The 23,816-nt window shown below is 43.4% G+C and overlaps 1 protein-coding gene across 1 annotated transcript in view; it reads right to left on the minus strand.

Moving 5' to 3' along the window:
* Nucleotides 1–23,816, minus strand: part of CDK8 (cyclin dependent kinase 8) — a 106,213-nt gene that overhangs the window by 71,273 nt on the left and 11,124 nt on the right. The window contains exons 2-3 of the mRNA XM_040340492.1: nt 9,725–9,800; nt 2,302–2,412 (exon numbers count right to left, since the gene is read on the minus strand). Of these exons, the coding sequence (XP_040196426.1) occupies nt 2,302–2,412; nt 9,725–9,800 (187 nt within the window). The remainder of the gene's footprint in view (nt 1–2,301; nt 2,413–9,724; nt 9,801–23,816) is intronic.

A 23,816-nucleotide genomic window follows, 5' to 3' on the forward strand; every position in this document is an offset into this window, starting at 1 on the left:
CTGGAGTGGAGCGTCATGCTCACCCCCTCCCTTGGACTACAGGAGAGTCAGGACGCTCTCTAGGTTGCGGATAAAGGAGCTGTGTGTTAGTGGGCGTCCTGACTCTCCTGTAGTCCAAAGGAGGGGGCGAGCATGATACTCCACTCCAGGGAGAAAGCCTCGCATTACTGTGTGAAGTTACAGACAGAAAAAGAGGAAGTGAGGATTTCTCAGAAGAAATAAGGACATTTAATTTTATTTTTTATATATTTTTTTTACTAGATATAAAGTACATACAATATTACAATCAAGTAGCCTATACCGGCCGAAAAAGATCTACAGAAATGCTTTATTTTGCAGTTTTTAAGAGAGAAAAAAAAAACCTCTGCTCTATACCATCCTTTCTGCAAATCTCTGTCAGCTTATATTTTAACCCATCATGCCATTTCAGTTTAAATGCCACTTCTCCTTCCTCCCCATAAATCTGAGCTGTTCTGCATAATAAATATTATTTAGCCAGTTCTTCACCGTAGGACTCTTAGGATCCTTCCACTGTTTGGGGGATCAAACTTTTTGCTGCGTTTAGCAAATGGGGAAGTAAAGTTCTCATGTACTATTTAATGGTCATTTTAGTCCCGTGAAACAGGCAAACCCACGCCTCTTCAGGTATTTTAATTCCAGTAATTTCCTCTATAACCAATACCACTTTGTTCCAGTATGTTTTCATTTTTGGGCAAGACCACCATAAGTGTGACATAGTTCCCAGTTCCGGACATCTCCTCCAACAAAATAGAGGTTTCCCTTTGATAGTGATGTGCTATATATTCGGGGTTATATACCATCGTGCTAAAAACATTTATAATTCATTTCTATCATACCACAATTGGTTGATGTGATATGCGTCAGCTTTAATATTTTCCCAACATCTAACTCAATTTCACCCGTTTCCAACTCCTCTTCCCATTTTTTTTATATACGGTGGTGGCCCCGAAATATTTAACCCAATGGAAATTTTGTAAAGCTGGAAGATCCCTCCCTGTCCGTCTGGCGCTGAGCACAAGCTCTCTAATGGAAGCAGGTTGCCCTCCGGCCTAATCGGATAAGGGAGGAATTCCGCAAAATGTTTTAACTGTGCATACCGCCACCTATTTAAATCAAATGTATCTTTTATGCATATTTTACCTTCTTTTAATATTTCCTTTAATTGTGCATCTTTTTTCTTTATCCATCTTTATCCATTTACCAAACAAAACAAACTTTCCCCGGCGCAAAATAATTTGTGTCATTTAATGGAATTAATGGGGAATTATATCTCCATTTTTCCTTTTTATGTACCAAATCCCAGATTGACATTGATGTGCGTGTGATCATGTGAATGTGCTCATTTAACTGTCTAAAGTGTGCCGGGATCCAGATCTCTTTCCCTAATATTGCCTTATTCAAACTACTTTCCAATTTAACCCACCTTTTTCCTTTATTATTTTTTACCCAACCACACGTGCCATATGAATTGCTGTGTAATATGTGTTGATGTCCGGTACCCCCAAACCTCCGTGAGCCTTATCCCTCGTTAATATTTCCATACTTATGCAGGGTTTTTTATTCAGCCATGTATACCTACCTAATAGCTTTTTTACCGTTTTAAAGCAAGATTCCGGGAGTGAGATCGGTAACATTCATATTTTATATAGAATCTTGGGGAGGGTTAATATTTTAAAACTATTTATTCCCTCTAGTATAGATCTCTGTCTACGTGCAATTGAAAATAAGGACATTTAAAAGCAAAATCGAAGGCTGAGGTAAGTGAAGGAGGACTGCACTAAGGTAAAGGAAGCTATTTAGGGAAAAGGGTTTTACCTTTACAAACCCTTTAAGCAAGACTGCCATTAGATGCCAAATCTGAAACATCAATAGGGTGGTCAAACATAGATCTATGTCTGCAAGTGATGAGATTGATTTCAGAAGTGATAGATTTAAATAAATGGCAGAAGACCCTACAAAATGTTGGAAAACAGACAAAAAAAAAAAAAAAGGGAGAGTCATCCCATGTCAGGCAAGAAGACAGCAGTTAGTGCCTTCAGTATGTAATTTGGGTGAGGACAGGCAGGGCTGTTGTGGAAATGTTATCGAGATGTATTTAATATGTATTGTCCCAATGTAGGATAATGTTGTTGATCAATCAATATGACTAACAAGTAGCTTTATTTGTTTTTTTCGGGTACATTGCTTACATATAACAAATGAATTGCTGAGCTGACACTGCTAATTTTTGGAAGCAAAAAACAAACAAAAGTTAAAAAAGAAACAAAAAAACAATCTTACCCATAGATCATGCTCCGCAAAATCAAATAAAAGATAGACCTTCCTGTCTGCATGGGAGAGAAACACTTTTTGTAGAGAAATTACATTTGGATGTTTCAATTCTCGTAGAAGCTGCAAATAAGGGATATGAAAGAGTTAAAAGCTTCACTTGAAAGGCCAATCATCCAACCAAGATGTTTAGTTTAATGAAAGGACTATTACTAAAAACATTATGAGAAACTCAGTACAACATACTAAAATGGTAAGGACGCATATATTTCTGAAATGCAGTAAGTGCCCCCTGATGCTCAGAGCCGTGCTCAGCTGAACTCTGTACATAGATGTTAAAGGGGAGTTCCAGCCAATTTGTATGTTTATTAAAAGTAAGCAGCTACAAAAAGTGTAGCTGCTGGCTTTTAATAAACAGACACTTACCTGCTCCAGCGACGCGCCGGCCGGGGGTCCGCTCCTCTCCTCTCCTCCCCGGCCGGCGTCTTCATTCTCAGTGTGGGCACCCGGCCGTGACAGCTTTCGGCTTCACGGCCGGGCACCCACTGCGCATGCGCGAGCGTCACTGCGCATGCGCGAGCGGCGCCGTGTAATTGGCCAGGAGATCGCCTAGGACCTGTGACGTGTCCTAGGCGATCGCCTACAGCAGCCCCTTCCTGTAGGCGATTAAGCTTAGTCGCCTACAGGAAGGAGGAAGTGGGACAGGAAGTCCCACTCTTCCTGAAGCCCCCACTCCCCCCCCCCCAAAAAAAATTACATGCCAAATGTGGCATGTAAGGGGGTGAGGAGTGGGATAACCGAAAGTTCAAATTTGGGTGGAACTCCTCTTTAAATATGACTATGTGTGTAAACCCCAATGGCTCTTTCACACAAGCAGTTTCTCAGGCGGACCTGAACAGATGCTCCATGTACCTCTGACATCCGATGAGCTCCGATCCGCTACATGCAGATGGATGGAAACCCTATTCTCCATCCGTCTGGCAGATCGGATGAAAACGGGCAGGCGGTTCATTTTCATCCACTCCCTCAGAGGAGCGCGGGGCTCTGACAGGTACCTGTCATCCGCGGGGATCAATGGATCGATGCCTGCTGAGCAAGCATAGTCCGTCAAGACGTACATGTGTGAAAGTGGTCCAGGGGTCCATTCACTCCAGAAATTAAGTTTACAGGCATTTAAAGCGTGCTTGAATGCGTTTAGCGCCTTGTTTAGCACCGCATTTTTCTATACATGTTTGGGCTTGGCTTTCTAGGATTTAAGGGGCGTGGTGCGCTTGAAACACATTTGCGGTGGATAAAAATGTAGCATGCTCGCTTTTTTTTTTTAACTGTGCTGAACTGCACTGCAATGATGTGAATTATGCCCATATGATTACCTTGATTCTGGGCTGTCTATGCAGTATGAGTGCAGTTCAAACTGCATCCATCTGCGTTCGATGTGAAAGGGCCCTTAATCCAAGCAACTGCCTCGAAATTAATTAGCAGAAGTTATCAGCCAGAGGTGCAACCAGGCCAAGGAAAAAAGAAGGGAAAAAAAAAAAAAAAAAAAAAAAAAAGTTTGCCATGACGGCGATGATGTCAAACAATATATGGTGTTATGTATTGTGATGGAGACCTTTCAGGTGTTTATCACTTTCAGAATTTGTGGCGATGCTTCTGTATTGTTGTAATATTCTTTTTCTTTCAATAAAAACTATTGGAAAATAAAAGTTTGCCACGGATTTACTAAAATATTTGCTTCAGAAAAAACTCTATACAGCGAGACATGAGGCCAAACATAATGAAATTCAATTATAAATTTGCTCCCCCTTAAAATATGTAAATTCAAGGATCAATGTTGGGACTTGACATGAAATTAAAAATACAAATATAAAAAAAAAAAAAAAGAAATACATATTTGAGATAGAAGCTGTCATTATAGGCTTTATTATTTAACACAATATGAACTTCATCATTTTAAAATAAATATACAGGCCGTAAACAAGAAATGCAAGCACCCGACTACATGCAATTTCACATCATTTACAGACTACCCTTGGGAGTTCTGAGAACCAGAGTGCTCATAATGCAGAGAAGCACAGCTTTCTCTGACCACCTATACTGCTTTATCAGTCAGTAAATCTGCCCATCATAGTGATGGGCCAAGTTGCCCAAATAGTAGAATACAACTTGCATGGTTAGCATTTCCGTCTACTAGCAGCACTAGGGTCATCAGTTTGCAACCCCAACCACGGCACTACCTGCCTGGAGTTTACATGCTCTCTCGGTGCCTGTGTGGGTTTCCTCCGACACTTCAGAGAAATGCTGGTAGGTTTCTTAGCTCCTGTCGAAATTAGCCCTAGCATATGTATGAATGCGAGTTAGGGAACTTAGATTGTAAGCACCTTGAGGGTAGGGACTGATGCAAGTGTACAATATATGTGAAGCACTGCATACATTGACAATGCTATTTCAGTAACGGTAAGAAATAGTTTTAACCAGCAAGTGTCTAGCATAACAAATTATGTTTCATGATGTGCGGCTACAGAAGACTTCTTGGTAGCATTGCAGGAAGGGGTGGCTTATATTTAATCATTAACCTTTGGGGCCTCTTCACACCAAATATTACTCAACTACCTATGCTAAGTCAGCTTGACATTAGAGCATCCCATAGATGACTGCCAAGTGTACTTCAAATGCATCAAACCTTTCATGAAGGGTCAGCAAGTAGTTTACAGCTCTAAAACAAATAAAATGTTAATAAAATCAAATAACCCATAAAAGTAGAGCGTTAAGATTCTGGCCAAAATGAGAATCACAATTTTTTTTTTTTTAAGCAAAAAAAACAAATCTTGCAGGTTAACATCTTTCACATTATACAAAAACTATTGGGCCAACTTTACTTTTTTTTACTCATTAGAGAGTGTATTCTTATTGATAAAGAAATTTTCTAGCAAAAAATAAGGATTTTAACTTGTCAGAAAATGGTTTAGTCTAAGTGGTTAAACTGCCCTCATTTACAGACCGATGTTCATTCCTTTGATCTAAAGAACAAAAAGGTTACAATGTTTATAGTTCGCTCAGGGCCGAGGAATGCTGTGATACTTGGCAGACTGCCTGTTTTTTTTTTTGGTTAGCTGTTGGGTTGAGCAGAGAATCCTCTGCGTAGAAAGAAATCGGGAAAATGCTTTAAGCTCGCAACGGGAACAAAAATTGCGATCAATTCTTAATGATTAATCATGCGGCTCTAAAATAGAGTAAAAGGAAAAAATTATGAACAAGGACAATGCCTTTGGGGTCACAAACAGGTACACCAAATGAAATGATTCCATAACAGCAGTATTAAACTGTACAATATTATGTCCATTTCGCAAAAATCTACACAATAGTGAAAAGAGCAATAGCAAAGGAGTCTAGGGCCGAAACAACTAATCGATTAATCGACAACTAATCGATTACAATTTTCATAATCGATTAATCGGCCAGTAACATAATGGGGTTAAATTTTTTTTTAAATTGGCCCTTTATAGTACAAAAAAGCAAATCCCTACTGTAAATATTACTTTCACTGTCCCACAGTAAAAAAAATGAACCCCTTACAGTAGCGATTATTTGCTCTTTTTGCAATTATTTTAGTTTTTTTTAACCCCATTATGTTACCAAACATCTCAGGCCGGGGTCACACCTCTGTTTTTTGGTGCTTTTTGCAGAAACACACTACAGTTCATTTACATGTTTTCCTATGGGACACATTCACATCCATGATTTTTTTTCAGCTGCTGTGTGTTTGGAAAGGGCAAGGACTTAACACAAAACCGTGCCATTTTTTTTTTGGTTCAATATACTTCAATGGAGAAGCTGCAAAAAAAAGCATGTAATGTGTTTTTGCGGCAATTTCGTGTTTTGTAGTCTGCCCAACAACAAATTGGCCCCAAAATTTATTTTTATTTTTTTAAGGCTATTATCCGATTAATCGAAACAATAATCGGCCAACTAATCGATTATGAAAATAATCGTTAGTTGCCAACCTAAAAGGAGTCTGCAGAATGCCAAGGCTCCATTCACACTTGAGCATTACGAACCACGGGTGGAATCACCACGATTCTGCCTGCTATTCTAAATCGTGGCAAATCGCAGGATAATTGTGCTATGCCATTACTTCTTAATTGCACCACAATTTTGCTGCAATAAACCGCGCTGCGAGATCAGCAAAATTGCAATGTGTGCCGATTTGAGCGACAGCATTGCATGTTGCGATTTGCCACGCGACAATCGTGCTGCGATTAGGATAACATTTAGATGTAAAGACCCCTCAAGCGTCCTGCGATATTGACTTACAGGCAGAATCGCGGTAATTACACCCACGATTCAGGTTGCCCAGGTGTGAATGGAGCCTAATGCCGCGTACACACGACCGTTTTTCGGCGGGGCTGTTTAACTCTGTTTAAATGACATGTATATCTAACATGTTTCTGCCCAGTCTTCTCCTGTAAAAAGGGAACATAACCCACTTGTCAAGAATTGAGAGGCTGTGTCCGTCCATGGATGACAAGAGAAATTACATTTTTAATGGTCTAGAAAAAAAAAAAAAAAAAAAAGTTTTTTTCAACCCGATAGTTAAAACGGCCTTGCCTACACACGATCGTGAAAAAAAGCTCTAGCTTTTGCCGATTTCGTGTTAGGAAAAAACGATTTGCGCTTTTTAATCTGTTACAGCGTGATGAATGTGCTATCTCCATTACGAACGCTAGTTTTACCAGAACGAGCGCTCCCGTCTCATAACTTGCTTTTGAGCGTGCATATTTTTTTCACGTCATTAAAGCCCACACAACCATTTTTTACGGCGTTAAAACCGACAACGTTAAAAACTTTGTGAAAAATTAGAGCATGTTCGAAATTTTTAATGCCCATTTTTTACATCGTGAAAAACGCTCTGGAGCCCACACACGATGTTTTTTTTTTTTAAAGGTCCTTAAAAACTATCATTTTTTACAACCCGAAAAACGGTCAAGTGTACACGGCATCAGTGTTTAGATTCTCGCCCCCTCCAATACGTGCTGTGGTTCTTCCCAATGGCCCCTCTGTCACTACAGAACAAATTATTGATGTAGAGAACGAAAAATCAAAGCACTACATACAGCAGGGGACCAGCTGTTTATTTTTTTTAATCGCATCCCACTAGATACAGGTCTGTGAACAAGAGGTTTTAGGCTCAGGTTCCCACTGAGACGACTTGTAAGGAGACTTAGCTGCCCGACAAGTCACGCTCCATTCAGCGCAATTGAACTGTTCTAATTGGAGTGGCTCAAGTCGCTTAGACTTAGAAAAGGATTCCTGTACCATTTGGTGGTGACTTCAGAGTGACTCGCATTGACTTCTATTACAGAAGTCATTTGCAAGCTGCGCTGAAGACGTACTGTACGGGGTACAGTGTTGCCAAGCGTCCTTATTTTTACGGACAGTTCGTAAAAACGGGCACTTTTTCCCCCCCCGTTTGTAAATATCCGTGGTTGCAGGAATGTGCCAGTAAAAATAGCTGGGCTCGGCTTGGAACTGCGCATGGATATTGGAGGCAGGGGGTGATGGCGGCTGCGGTGGCACCGCAGAGGGGGATGGAGGCAGGGGGTGTTGTGGCACCGCAGAGGGGGATGGTGGCACCTCAGACGGTGGGAGATGGAGATAGAGGTTGTTGGTGGCACGGCAGGGGGAGATTAGAGGCAGGGGGAGATTGGAGGCACCGCAGAGGGGGATGGAGGCAGGGGACAATTGAGGCAGGGGGTGATTGGAGGCAGGGAGCCTGGGGGAGATTGGAGGCAGAGGGAGATTGTGGCACCGCAGAGGGGGGTGAAGGCAGGGGGTGTTAGTGGCAGAGGGGGATGGAGGCAGGGAGTGATGTGACTAAATAATTTGCCCTTATATCGAAAATAACAAAAATATGTTTTTTTTACCTTAAATATCTACCTTAAATCACATTGCCATTTGCCTAGCGTACTTATTTGTAGCCTAAATACTGAAATTTGCACCTAAAAATGTAATTTAGTAACTTTTGTGAAATGCCAGTAAAAACGTGGCTGCGCCAGTAAATTTCAGGTGTCGTGCGAGTAAATTTCAATCTGGTAGGTTGGCAACACTGAAGGGGCAGCTTCAAAGTCGGGCGATTTTTTGAAGCCGCCCCAGTGTGAACCGAGACTTGGACTACTGTGCTTCGTGCAACCAATCTAAAAACAAACACAAAACAACAAACACACACCAAAACAAAAACTACCTACGCTATGAACGTGCTATAAACCAATAAATTGGGGTTGCATCGGTACGCCGATACCAGTTACTGATACCTTTGCGGTGCACTTTGAACCTATACAAAATTAATGGGCTCAAATCACACTGCAAAGAATCACATGCAATTTGAACAGAAAAGCTGTGCGATCCCTGTCCGAATAGCACGCGATTTCCTGCACAGGTCATGTGTGAACCCAGGCTGAAGTCACTATGACAAGCGAATGTATCAGTTTCACGAGTATGAATACTTGTGCAAATGCTTAGTATTGGCACCAATACCGATACTAGTATTAGTGCAACCTTAAAATAAATAATGCTATACCACTGTGTGTTATTTTTTCCGTAATACTCTTATAAAATAAACAAACATACTCAGTCCCAAACACAAATTGTGAACTCTTCACACGTTTGGAATACTTTTGTTGAATCAAGAAAGCACCATGCAGTGATGCGCCACAATTCCCACTTGAGTGAAAAGCACCGAGGTGGGACTGGACGCCGACATTACAACCAGTGACATTTGCCGTGTTTGGAGTGCATGCTGGACCTGGAAGTAGGCAGGGGTCAGCCATTACCGTCTATTTGCTGAAAACGCTGAGTGCCGTTAGGCACCGTTTCATACAAGTTTACATATTAATGTTTTAAAATGGGAAAAATAAGTGTGGTGCGTGCAATGATCTTGTGTTTGTGACTTCCCTAGGTGATGTACTGAGCTGTGGTGAGGAGGCACGTGGGGCAGAGTGCTGGGTTGGCAGGGTGTTGGGTGGGGAGTGTGGCACATCACGTTTGGAGCACTTGTTTGATCAAGCAAGCATGTGCAGTGTGAAAAGTTGACCATTGTGTTTGGAACTATATTTTCTTTGTTTTATGTATATGGACTAAATATATGTTTGTTATAAGAGTATTATGGCCAAAACAACAAGCACACAGTGGTATAGCATGTGTTTGTTGGCAGCACATCCAGAGGGCTGATCAATTTCGAATACAAACACACTGTGCTTCATGCACCTGAATAGATTTGAAATAACCAGCTGCCCGGCTATAATAAAACTGAACTTGGTTAAGCCGACCATACAAGGATCGAAACTCAGCCAGTTCAGCAGGGTGTGGACGAATTTCGATCCATGTTTTGTATGAGTAGAAAGAAAAATTTACCAATGTAAAGTAAAATTTTACTTACAGCTATTTCTCTGCATGCAGACATAGAAATTCCAGTACCTTCTATTTGTTTCAGAGCATAATCACGGTCATCTTTCCTATGATGAAGCAAAAAATAAAAGTCAGTTAGTACTGGCGTTATATTTATTCACTCGGAGGTTCATGCTTTAAACCATTAAATGCATATTTAACAGGTAGGTTATCCAAACTCTAAAAACACACATTACAACATGCAATACATCTACCTTCAAAAGTTAACAACAGAAGCAATAAAATCATTTCTGATAGGCCAATGTCAGACTAAAGATCTTGTAGCTGCCAACATGAGGATTGCCATGCTGGACATTGCGGGAAGTGGCATAGTAACCCCTGCTTGCACGCATTGCTGTGTCACTGGTTACCTACATTCTGTGAACACATACAAGCAAAAGGTTTTCAATACACATTTTATCAATCCTGTCACAGGGAGACATGGGGCATATTTTCTCTGGAGGCAAAGACTTGGCAGTCTGGCAGCCCTTTAATGTAAACATTAGGTGTTGTAAGAATAGCAAGAACACACAGGCATTTGCAGCTATGCAGGATCAGGGTGCACTTTATCAAGCAGCTCCAAAAGAATGATAAGGTATATGTGGGGAAAACTTGACCCTTGCTTTAGGGCTCTTTCTCACGTCCGTTCAGTTTTTCAGATCAGTTTTTTTTTCATCAGTTGATCCGTTTTTCCGTCAGTTTTTCATCCGTTTTTTCATCCGTTTTTGCATCCGTTTTTGCATCCGTTTTTGCATCCGTTTTTGCATCCGTTTTTTGCATCCGTTTTTTGCATCCGTTTTTTGCATCCGTTTTTTGCATCCGTTTTTTGCATCCGTTTTTTGCATCCGTTTTTTGCATCCGTTTTTTGCATCCGTTTTTTTTGTTTTTTTTTTTTTTGGGGCTTTTTACATAGAAAAACGGATGTTAGCGGAACGGATGATAAACGGATCGTCCGTTTTTCGTCCGTTCCGTTTTTTAGACGGAAGAAAAATAGGGTTTTCTTCCGTCCAAAAAAACGGAACTGAACGCAGACGGATGCTAACGGTGGTTAGCGGATGCTCATCCGCTAACGGACGCTAGCCCATAGGGAAGCATTGCGGTCCGTTAACGGACGTCCAAAAAACGGACGAACGGAACGGACGTGTGAAAGAGCCCTTATGTGGTAAATAGATTAGTCCTGTCAATTTAAGAAGGTGCTCCTAATGACCACTCGGGGGAAGGAAAGGAAAGGAAGGGAAAGGAAAGGAAAAGGAAAGGAAAAGGAAAGGAAAAGGAAAGGAAAAGGAAAGGAAAAGGAAAGGAAAAGGAAAGGAAAAGGAAAGGAAAGGAAAGGAAAAAAGGAAAGGAAATAAAATCTGTCCCACAGAATCTCTCCTTCCATTCAAACCTCATCATCATGGGCAAGACCAAATAGCTGTCAAAGGATGTCAGGGTTAACATTTTAGACCTGCACAAAGCTGGAATGGGCTACAAGGCCATCAGCAAGAAGTTTGGCAAGAAAGGGAAAACTGTTGAGTGAATATTCACAAATGAAAGAAATACAATAAAAACATCACCCTCAGTCTGGAGCTCCATGCAAGATGTCGCCTCATGGTAGGGTTGCAACGGATCGTCATTGATCCGTGATCCGAATGGGTCACCGTGTTCGGATCAGCACACCACACGATCCGCGGATTGCGTCCATAGGAAAGGCTGCGGCTTCAGCCTAGCTCCGGAGCGGCGGCCATCTTGGCACACCCGGCGAGCTCCCCAGAGTGGCGCGCTGACGGTGAAGATGACGTGGGAATTACAGTGGGGGAGAGCATGTGGACATTACAGTGGGGGGCTATATATGGTGGCGATCCGAAAAATGATCCGAACCGTGACTCTGATCTGAGGAACGATCTGAACCGTGAGTTTTTTGATCCGTTGTACCCCTACCTCATGGGGTAAGGATAATCATGAGAAAAGCGAGGGATCAGCCCAGAACTACACGGGAGGAGCTTGTGAATGGTCTTAAGGTAGTTACCAAGCAAACCATTGTCACCAAGACCACAGTCACCAAGCAAACCATTGGAAACACAATACGCCGCCATGAATTAAAGAAAAAAAAAGTTGAAGTTTGAACAGCTAAATTATTTCCAGCAGGCAACGCACATATACGAGTCGTCAAAAACAGGCCTTCTTCTGTTATTGTGCTGGAAGAGCGATTCATAGTGCACTCCCAGCGCAAAGACTGAGCTGTCACCAACAGCTCCTGATCTTGTAGGAGCTTGGAGGACCAGTGCTAAAAAAAGTACTGTACACGAATGATAACCAGAGAAAATAGGACTATAGGAGGATGTTACTAATGACCTCATTTCTTTTCCTGCTATCAGGCTGAGAGACAGAAAGCGAGGTGAAATCGCCCAACAATATAAATTTCATTAAGTATTCACTACTTCCATAGTTATCCAAAAACAAACAAACAAACGCCTTGGACTGTAGTTTGGCTTTATGGGTTGCACCACGATATTGCACTCATCAATACAGCTCAGTACACCAGATATACATGTCATTAAGTGCCTAAGAACTTGTGAGAGAAGCAATGCCTCATGGGACATGTAAGGGAGATTCTGTCGGGGACCCTGACCTAAGGGGGAATTCTGTCAGGGATCCCGACGTAAAAGGGGGGGGGGGGGCACTCTTACTAAAAAACTTTCTGCTTTGATCTGCAAATAAGTAAATGTAATACTCAATTTATAATTTTACAAATATTTGTGGGTCTGTTTTTTTTTATAAATAAAACATGAATGTTCCCCCTAGAGATGTAGGAATTGGCAATGGCAGCACATGCAGGGACCTAAATAGGGAAGCAGTTGAACTTCCTTTCCTACTCCAGTCATGGAACATTATTAGTCCCAGATACCTTCCCACTGGTTCTGGGGCCCTTTATTACAGTCCCGCAGCAAGACCTCTACATGTTCTGCAGTGGGCCCCAGTTCCAAGTGCAACCTTAGAAGTTTCGCCACTGACCACCACATGACTGACCCCCCACCCCCCCATCCTAGTAATGACAAATTCCACAGCCCCCACCTAGTCCTGCTCAAAACGGACACTAAAATCTGGCACCCCTGGAGCCCCCAGCCCCAAAGGAGGTGTTTGGGGATTTTTAGTTATTTTTGGGGATTTATTTCTGTCAGTGTCAGCAGCATGTTTTATGTGGAGGGGTGAGGCAGTGTGCGTCCGTCTCTTCCAGGTTGTAGTGTTGTGGGTGAGCAGGGTTGGGGGAGGGGATATTCCCAGGTAGGGGGTAAAGAGGGTCACAGATGGGCAACACGGACCCGAGCAGGGTCTTACCTCACCAATGACAGTGGTGCTGGCCAGTGGGTGAACTCCCCTCCTCCTGCCTCACTCAGCCCTGTGACAGCTCAGTGTCAGTCCGTGCCAGAACCGACACTTCCCTCCTGGGCTGTCCTCACCCCTTCCTCCCTCTGTTAGATCCTCTATAGCTCTCCACTAGGACTCGCAGAAGGGTGCCAAAAGCTTCCAATTCAAATTTGTTAGTGTTCGGGGAGGGAGTGATCTCCTGGCTACTGACATCACACTCTGTCCCTGGATTGCACTTGCCCTGTCACAGTGACAGGGAGGCCACACAGGCCCCCTTGAGCATGGTATAAAGAGAAAAGTCAGTGCTACTACCCATACACCACATAGATAGCAGAGCTCCCGGGTGCTCGATCCACAGTCGCTGGCTGAGTAGAGCAATGAGGAAAAGATGATCCGCACTTCGGTCGTTGCCCTTTAACCGCTCCAGCCCAGGACCATTTGGCTGGCCGAAGACCAGGCCACTTTTTGCGATTCGGCACTGATTCGCTTTAACAGACAATTGCACGGTCGTGCGACGTTGCTCCCAAACAAAATTGAAGTTTTTCCCCACAAATAGAGCTTTCTTTTAGTGGTATTTGATCACCTCTGCGCTTTTTATTTTTGCGCTAAAAACAAAAATTTTGAAAAAAAAAAAAATTCAATATATTTACTTTTTGCTATAATAAATATCTCCAAAAAATATGTAAAAAAAAAAAATTCCTCAGTTTAGGCCGATACGTATTCTTCTACATTCCCCCCCCCCCCAAAATTTTTTTTGTAATAAGCGTTGATTGTTTGCGCAAAAGTTATAGCGTCTACAAAATAGGGGATAGTTTTATGGCATTTTTATTAATATTTTTTATTTTTTTACTAGTAATGGCGGCGATCTGTGATTTTTATTGTGACCGACTGCCACATTATGGCGGACACATCGGACACTTTTGACACCATTTTGGGACCATTGTCATTTTTACAGCGATCAGTGCTATAAAATGCACTGATTACTGTAAAAATGACACTGGTAGTGAAGTGGTTAACATGTAGGGAGCGCTGAAGGGGTCAAGTGTGACCTAGGGAGAGTTAGGGGGCATGGCTTGCTGTGACACGTCACTGATCGATGTTCCAGATGACAGGGAACAGACTATTAGTGACATGTCACCAAGAAGAACGGGGAGATGTTGTGTTTACACTGACATCTTCCCGTTCTTCAGCTCCGTGACCCGATCGCGGGACACCGGTGGACAGCGTGCGCGGAGCTTGCGGCAGGGTGGTGAGTGCTCCGCCGGTGGCGTGCGCGACCACACGGCGCAATTTAAAGGGGACATATATATATATATACACACACACGTCCATTTGCCTGTCCGTGCCATTCTGCAGACGTAAATGTTGGTGCGGCGGTCGGCAAGTGGTAAACACACACACACACACACCTTTGTTTTTATTGACAAGCCACAGTGAACAAAAAACACAAATAAGAACAGTTGACGCATTTCAGTCTACAAGGCCTTAGTCATAACCCCTTGAGCATGGGCAGGGAACGCAAGATGGCAGGAAGGGGGCCCACTGTAGAACATGATGTTCTGCAGCAGGCCCCATTCCTGCCATCCTCGTGCCCCTCACGGTGGTGAAACGCAAGGGCCCGGTCGCGACCATGGTAGTTCTGCCAATGGTTTGAGTTGTAGAAGAAAACTCACCTAAATAAAAAAAGGTATTGTATAGGCTCCATGCACCTAGTATTATAGTGCTTCAAGGCAAGAGTGCTTACCACAGTTCTAGTTTTGTAGAGGTTTATAGCTATACTTGTAGATCTGTGCCAAGCAAGATTCTTCCTACATGCTGCAGGTGCATGTACTGCTGCCAAAACAACCAGTATCTAGGCAAGCATCTCAACCAGCTGCCTAAAATTGTGGATTTATAACTACTACACAAAAAAAGGAGACAGAAAAAGGGCATGACAGGGACTCTGTCCTAAAATCAAAAGCAAAGGGCACCTCCCTCATATTTAATGCAGCTTCAAAGGAATTCAATCTTCTAAAACTGTCCCATCCACTTTAATTATGCAGCAGTCCAGAGAGATCAGTGAAAGAGGGTTACACACAGGATGCAGGCTTAGATATTTTTAATTCTGTGTCCAACTCCTAAGGAAGCCTGCCAAAATAAGACCTAGGAGCCTACTTGATTCTCCTTAAAAGCTTATGTGGTAAACTCTGAAACCAAGATTCGGCTCCATAAAAATTAGACTACCATTAGTGTTATTGCTTAAATTAAATATGCGCTCACACATTAAAATGTACCTTTTTCTTGGATAAAGATTGTTCATATACAGCATGATTTACCCCAAAGTAAAACATTTAATACATTTTAAGTCATGCCTTAATTGCATTTTACATATTAAATACACAGTTAAAGCAGTTGTAAATGTTTTTTTTTTTTTTCTTAAAATATAAAATTAAAAACCAAGATGTCACCCGGTGACCCTGCCTCTTATGAGGTCACCATCCCATCATGCTCCGTGTAGCGACATCACCCGGTGACCGTACCCCATGCCTATATAAGACGTTGCGAGCACATAGCATTACAGCGGGAGAGAGCGTTGTGTCAACATTGAAAGAGAAGCAGGAGGGAAGACGACGGAGAAGACCGGGCACCCGCTAGTAAAAGAGCTGGCAGAAGATAGCGGAGGAGCCTGTCACCTAAGAGCGGAAGAAGAACCGGAAGGGGGCGCGGAGAAGACACCGGAAGAAGTCAGAAGAAGAAGACCCCCAAAGTCGGTAGAAGACCCCCGGAGCTGCCCAATAAATTACTTTAAAAAAACTTGTCTAGTGTGTTTTTTTTTATTGATACTTTTTTCCCCCCCAGGTGAATGGGTACGATGTACCCCATACTCATTTCACATAGGGTGGGGGGCCGGAATCTGGAGGCCCCCTTATTAAAGTTGTCATCAACATGGGGACAGGGTGCTTTGGGGCAGGAGGGGACATGCTGTTTTTCAGTGTAGGGGGGTTCCCCTTAAAATCCATACCAGACCCAAGGACTGGTATGCCCTTGGAGGAACCCATGCCGGTTTTTTATTTAAAATTTGGCGTGGAATTCCCCCTCAAGATCATCAGAGCACAAGTCGCATGCCAAAGTCAGAGCATGCAAGACGGCGTTCCGACTTTAATCCGACTTCAACTTGTGTTGGACCAGTTAACACGGCTCCCATAGGGAAGCGTTGATTTTCACATGTCATGCGACATAAGCTCCCACATGTCATGCGACATAAGCTCCCAATGTCGGAGCGTTTGTCGCACCAGTGTGAACCCGGCCTTAAAAGGGAGTGCTCCTAATCTCAGCGTGTTACCTTTATAAGAGACACCTGTCCCCAGAAGCAAATCCATCACATTCCAATCTCTCCACCATGGACAAGTCCAAAGAGCTTTCCAAGAATGTCAGGGACAAGATTGTAGACCTACACAAGGCTGGAATGGGCTACAAGACCATCGCCAAGTAGCTTGGCGAGAGGGTGACAACAGTTGGTGCGATTATTCACAAATGGAAGAAACACACAATAACTGTCGGTCTCCATTGGTCTGAGGCTACGGGAGGGCGCGGGAGAGCGGCGGGCCCTCTTCCGCCGTCGGTAACGGTGATCTTGCGGCGAATGCGCCGTGGAGACCACCGTTATCGTTTACAGGACCGCTCACAGTAAAGATGGATATCTCGGTTGTGGCAGCAGCAGTACCGACGTATATCTACATGAGTGGGTCCTTAAGTGGTTAATACAAAAAAATGCATTAAAAAGGAAAGAAAAAAAAAAAAAACACACACAACTTAGGTTAAACCCGCTGCCATGTTTTTATTGTGATGCATTTGTCCTGGTGACAGTTGTCACCAAGAAGGAAACCGAGGAGCAATCTAGGGATGCACCGAAATTTCGACCGACGAAACAGAAAATGGCCCTTTCAGCATGTTGCCGAATGAGAAAAACGGCCGATAATGGAACCAAAAATGGGGCAGGGCGCCGCCCCCACCCCTTACAAGGGTATCGTCGTGGAGCACCCCAGTCCTCTCCTCCTCCCTCTCGCTATTAGACACGCCCCTGTAGGGGGCACGCTGCGCAGTGTGTGAGTGAGAAGATAGTAGTATAGCGCAGCCCTCAAAAATTCCACTCACAGAGAAGAGAGAAGAGAGCCGCCGCGTGTTTGATTAGAGTGCCGGGAACCTAACAGCTTTAATTTCAATAGATGCGTGTTTCCCGCCGCGCACTGTCACATACAGCCCCTCCTCTTTCTCCGGGCACTTTGATAGACAGATCATCCGTCCAATCCTGTGACGAGTGATCTGTCTATTAAAGTTCTCCAGACAGGGGGAAGGGGCTGTATATGACGGTGTGCGGCTGGGAACACACAGCTATTGAAATGAAAGCCGTTATGTTCCCGGCGCTCTAATCAACCAGGTGGTGGCTCTCCTCTCTTCCCCTGCATAGACAAAACTCCTCTCACTTTGGGGAGATTTCTCACTTTGTCGTCCATCTCCAAAACAGGAACTGAAGGGAAATTTCCCCAGCAGGACAGCTTGGAAAAACAAGCCACTAACAGCATCTTCTATTGTTCCAATCTTACATTTTCCTTTAAATAGTATATACACAAAAAGCCAATCTGGTGCTTTATTGGTGGCACAGTAATCATAAAAGATGGGAATGCATTTTCTGTCTATACATGGATATAGATCCATTTTATGTCTAATATTTTTTGTTTAGCTTTTGCAGTGTCATTTATGTGACAGACATAAAAATAATATACAGATGCACTTAAGCGTGAGAGGCAGAAACCACAGAGCATTTAATCAGGAGAGACCATTTACAGTTTCCAAAACTCCCACAGGATAGCTTCTATATATTACACTCATAATAAACCAAGCACACGGAACACTGGGAATGTGCAGCCTTAAGCACAACATTGGAGGATGTTTTTTTTCCTTTAGCCCCATACACACTATCCGTTTTCCTGCAGGTTTTTCTCTTCAGGTTTACCAAAACCATGTACTGCAAGGGCCTGCCTGATTGCATACAAATTGAAACGCTTAGGCCCCTTTCACACTGGGGCGGGAGGCGTGGTGGCGGTATATCGACGCTAAAAATAGCAGCGCTATACTGTCGGAATTTTGCTGCGGGATTCGGCCGCTAGAGGCCGATAAAGGGTTAATATTACCGCGGTTTCCCGTTGTTTTTAATAGGAAGGAGCAGTATACATACCGCTCCAAAGATGCTGCTTGCAGGAGATTTTTTTTCTCTCCTGCCAGCGCATCGCCTCAGTGTGAAAGCCCTCGGGCTTTCACATTGAGAAGGCTGGGCAGGAGTTTTTCAGGCAGAATTTAGGCACTATTTAGCGCGGTACCGCCTGAAAAACGCCTCAGTGGGAAAGTGGTCTTAAGGTTTGACCTCATATTAGATGGTTTTGGTAAACCTGAAGAGAAAAACCTGCAGGAAAACCGATAGTGTGTATTGGGCTTTTTACTACATCTCCCATTAAAACCAGACAGAAATGGCTTTACTCTCTGAAAAGGGCCAGTGATCAAGAGATTTAGAGGCCTCTAGAACAACCAGAACTCCAGATTGCAAAGTGTAGGCAGCCAGGACTGCTTTACTTCTAGTGGTTTAAGAGGGTCAGTAAACATTTTACAAGTTGGCTTATATAAAATAGTGTTCATGGATATGGTAAAATTAAAGCGGGGGTTCACCCTATCAACGAAAAAAAAATTTTTTTTTTTTCTTTTACCATAAAATCAGGCATTGTAGCGCGAGCTACAGTATGCCTGTCCCGAATGTTTTACCCCCGTACTCACCTTGTACGCGTAGATCGAAGATACCGGGGAATGGGCGTGCCTATGGAGACGGAGGATGATTGACGGCCGGCTCTGGCGCGTCACGCTTCTCCGGAAATAGCCGAAATAGGCTTGGCTCTTCACGACGCCTGCGCATAGCCTGTGCGCAGGCGCCGTGAAGAGCCGAGACCTACTCCGGCTGTCTTCGGGGAGAGTGACGTGCCAGGGCCGGCCGTCAATCATCCTCCCTCTCCATAGGCACGCCCATTCCCCACGGGAGACGAAATCTACGATGTCCGATTACAAGGTGAGTCCGGGGTTAAAAAAAATCGGGACAGGCATACTGTAGCTCGCGCTACAATGCCTGTCTCGATGGTAAAATCAAGCCAGTGAGGGTGAACTACCGCTTTAACTTCTTGCATGAACTTTAGCAACACATAGCTAATCCATAATCAAATGTCATACAAGAATTCCAAAGTAGCATTTGGTAGTTGTAAACCCTGAACAACCACTTACCTACAGGTAAGCCTATAATAAGGCTTTCCTGTAGGCAACGTGAATTTCTCCTAAACAGTTTATGAGATATTCACTGTATCCACATGCGCCAACGTCATCGGTACATGCACACTGAAGAAATGGCTCGTTCATGGCGTTTATTCAGCTGCTGTGCCGTTACCGGCGGCTCTCTCGCTGCAGCGGCACTTTGCCGGCAGTTCGGCCGTGCTGTCTATTCATTTCAATGGGCAGGACTGGTGTACACTGCTCCTTCACCGCTCCAAAGATGCTGCTTGCAGGGCTTTCACACAGACTGCAGGGGAGCTGTTTTTTCAGGTGATTTTTAGCCCAAAAGCACCTGAAAAATGCCCCAGTGTGAAAGGGGCCTTAGGGTGCACTCACATGGGCGTTGAGCACATACTGAATTCCAGAGGCAAGATACACAGGTGGTTCCATTGAGCTTTGGTCAGTCAGCACATACATTACAACAACAGACTGAGAGCTGCTGCAGCCATCTGCGATTGTGTGCACAGCCAGAGATTACCTGTAGTTAGGGATAGAGGATTGTGGCTGGACACCTAGCCTGGAGTAGAGCGACATTCCTGGAATGATACTTATCAGCCCACATCTAAATCTTTGCTTCCTCGGACTGTTATTTAATGTCTGAGGATGGGCTAGCTGGTGCCTACAGGTTCCTACTTTTTTGTACCTGTCTTTGCATCTACTTACTGATAGAGTACCAACTACTGATTCCTACTTCCAGGAGAAGAGTAAATGAGAATGCTGAAAAAAAAAACTGAATGTTGCTGTAGTTTATTCATTAATTGTCTGGCTTGGGAAATAAACAGTTATCTGTGACAATGAAGGCAAGCTCCAAGCTTTCCATGGGGAGGAACGTCCAGGGGGGCTGCCAATCACCTGCCTGGAAAATGAAGCGATAGCAAGCTATGGAACAAAAGAAAAGGAATGCCCAAGAGGAAAGCACAGAGAAGACGCAGGGCAGGTTGAGTCACTGTCTGTCGTCTGCTCCAACAATGTGATTTCTGCATCCGACAACATGAACAGACAATGTTATCGACTAACATTTAACAAGACAAGAAATATGACTGAAATCTGGTCATTGAGCGTTGGCTATTTAAAGGAAAGCTACATACTTAACGATTTTCTTTTCTTATTTAGGCAATCTGGTGAAAAATGAATAGCGTACTATAACCAGACTTTAATAAATGCATGTTTTAGAAACCAAACTCAACCAATTTAACTACTACATCTGCAGGACAACTTTTTCTGTTAAAAAACAGCCTTAGTGCCGGTTCACACAGGGGCGGCACGACTTGCCGCGCGACTCTGCAAGGCGATCTGCACACGACTTCAGAGAAGACTTGCAAAATGACTTCTGTATTGAAGTCAATGCAAGTCGTCCCAAAGTCGTACAGGGACCTTTTTCTAAGTCGGAGAGACTTGAGTCGCTCCTATTAGAACTGTTCTATAGTACAGAACGGACCGCAACTTGTCAGGCAGCCAAGTCGCCTGACAAGTCGCCCCTGTGTGAACCGGCACTTACTGGCCAGATCACCAGGTGAAAAAGGAAAAAGCCGGGTACACGCTAGGTTGCATGAAAAGTGGCTGCTCCGGTTGGAGCGCTGTACTAACCATGCAAGGTTAGTCCAGTGATCTCCTCCACTAAGCTGTTGTGTTCTGATAGGGGGACTGGGCCCCCCCCCCCCCCAGCCAGAGCACCCCAATCAGCACTCTCCATCATTGGCTGAGGGCACTGATCGGCTGCTGTTTTACCAGCATGCTTCTGTCAGACAGACCGACATGCACAAGAGCGGAATGTTTTTTTGATCCGCATTGGTCTCCCGACATTCTGCCTGTGTGCGCCTGGCTTTAGGCTAGGTTCATACCACATTGATCTGACTTTTAGTGCGATTGTGTAATGCAACATAAAGGGAACTTTGAAGTGGTTTGCACTTTATATGGGGCTTAAATCATGCTGAAATCACACATAGAAACAACATAGAAACCTTTTTCAAAATCACGCTGTGCCGAGTTGCATTGGTGTGAACCAGCACCTTTGAAAACAATGCGATTTCCACTGTCGTACGATTCTGTTTGCATCTGAAATATTACTTTATGTGAAAACCAATGCAGCCATCACATCTAAGAATTGGTAAGCTACAATATAATAAAGTTTAGTTTTTGTGTTCAATACCACTCTTTTATATATTCTTTATTTTCTTCCATATAAAAATATCTAATAAAACATGTACATCTCTATACAAAGATACACATTACATACATTTTTCAAGTGAATATCATATTCATACCCCCCCCCCCCCCCCCCCCCCTATCATCCTAATTGTACCTCACACACACAAGTTCTATCTCTACTACAGTGTGAACTTTTTCCACCATCCTGCATGTACTACCTACCACTGTACACTCTGCATTCCTGTTATTTGCACCGCATTGCTGTTCAGATCACATGCAAGGTCTGTGTGATGCGATTTCAGCCACACAAACTGTATAGCTGAAATCGCACCACATTCAGACCAAACACGCACCAGGACCCTTTTTTTGGTCTGCACCAGAATCGCATGGGTGTTCACACATATGCGATCCGATTCTTGTGCAAACTGTCAGTTCGCAGTGCGATATGTGAGCTGAAATGGGGGTGACATTACTATTGTATGACACTCCCCAGCAATTCGCATATGGCAGTGTGAACTGCCGTGCGAGTCGGGTGCGATGTGGGAACCGGCAGTGGATTCGCAGGGTTCCCGAATTGCACCAGTGTGAACCAAGCCTCAAAGAATACAGCCTACAAATGTCACCTAACTGCTCCCACCAAGGCTCGGTCCAGATTAAACCAAAAAAAAAAAAAAAAATACAAGGGGGTGAATGGATACGGGAAGCATGGTACAATATATGCATTTCTCCATTTACAACAATGCCCAATTTTAGTACATTAGTATGGCATATGTACAGTATTCAACACTATTCAGAAAGTGGAATTTCCTTTCAGCGCATCCATTGGTACGTCATATACTGTACATACAGTGAATGTAGAAAAAGAACCACCCCCCTTTAAAATAAATCACATTTAGACAGTTTTGATTTATCCAGTTGTATTTCCTCAGTGCCGCTTATAACATCTAAGTGAAAACATAGAACACAAACATGTCAGAAAAAAAATAAAAAAACAGAATCATTGAGTTGGAAAAAGGATCACCCCCTCCTAAAAATGATTGTAAATGCAAACAGGTGTAGCAAATCACCTTCTCAAATGGCGCACACACAGCCATTGGACTTTCAGCTGTGATCATTTTGATTAGCTTCGCATGAAAACCGCTTTCCTGGAGCATTTCAGTCCCTGATAGCAATCAACCATGGGTGGCAAGGCACTGCCAACAGATCTCCAGGATAAAGTTGTGGACAGGCACAAGTCAGGAGATGGACACAAAAAAAATGTCAAAGGTTTTATCAATGCCTATAACTACAGTAAAGTCTATTAAGAAGTGTGAGGTATTTGGTGCAACACAGACCCTCCCTGGATCAGCATGCCACTCCAAACTGGATGAAAGAGCCAGGAGAAAACTGGTCAGAGGCTACCAAGAGGCCTACAGCAACTCTGAAGCTGTTGCAGGAAATTATGACAAAGCGTGGTCATTGTGTGCATGTGACCATATCATAAATTCTCCACAAATGTAGCTTTTATGGGAGGGTTGCAAGAAAAAAAAAAGCCACTCCACAAGAAAGACCACACGCAGTCACGACTGAGCTTTGGCAAAATGCACCTCGAAGGTTTTGAGGCCACATGGAAAAGGGTGTTATGTCATACGAGACTAAAAAATTATTATTTGGCCTCAACACCGATCAATACAGTGCCTTGAAAAAGTATTCATACCCCTTGAAATTTTCTACGTTTTGCCATGTTACAACCAAAAATTGTAGAATGTATTTTATTGGGATTTTATGTGATAGACCAAACACAAAGAGGCACATACTGTATTTATTGGCATATAACACTCACTTTTTTTACCCTGAAAATAGAGGGTAAACTGTGCCTGCGTGTTATACGCAGGGGGCTGTGGAAAGTTTTTTCCTGAGACTTCCCTCTTAAAGTTAGGGTGCGTGTTATACGCCTGTGCGTATTATACGCCGATAAATACGGTAATTGTGAAGTGGAAGGAAAAATTATATATGGTTCTAATTTTTTTTTACAAATAAATGTGAAATGTGACTTACATTTGTGGGGCAGAGGTTCACCTTCCAGCAGGAAAACCACCCTAAACAGCCAGAGCTACAATGGAATGGTTTATATCAAAGCATATTCATGTGTTAGAATTGCCCAGTCAAAGTTCAGACCTGAACTCAATTGAGGATATGTGGCAAGACTTGAAAATTGCTGTTCAGATGTTCTCCATCCAATCTGACAGAGCTTGAACTATTTT

Source organism: Rana temporaria, chromosome 2 (genome assembly GCF_905171775.1).
Source record: "Rana temporaria chromosome 2, aRanTem1.1, whole genome shotgun sequence".
In the NCBI taxonomy this organism is placed as follows: Eukaryota; Metazoa; Chordata; class Amphibia; order Anura; family Ranidae; genus Rana; species Rana temporaria.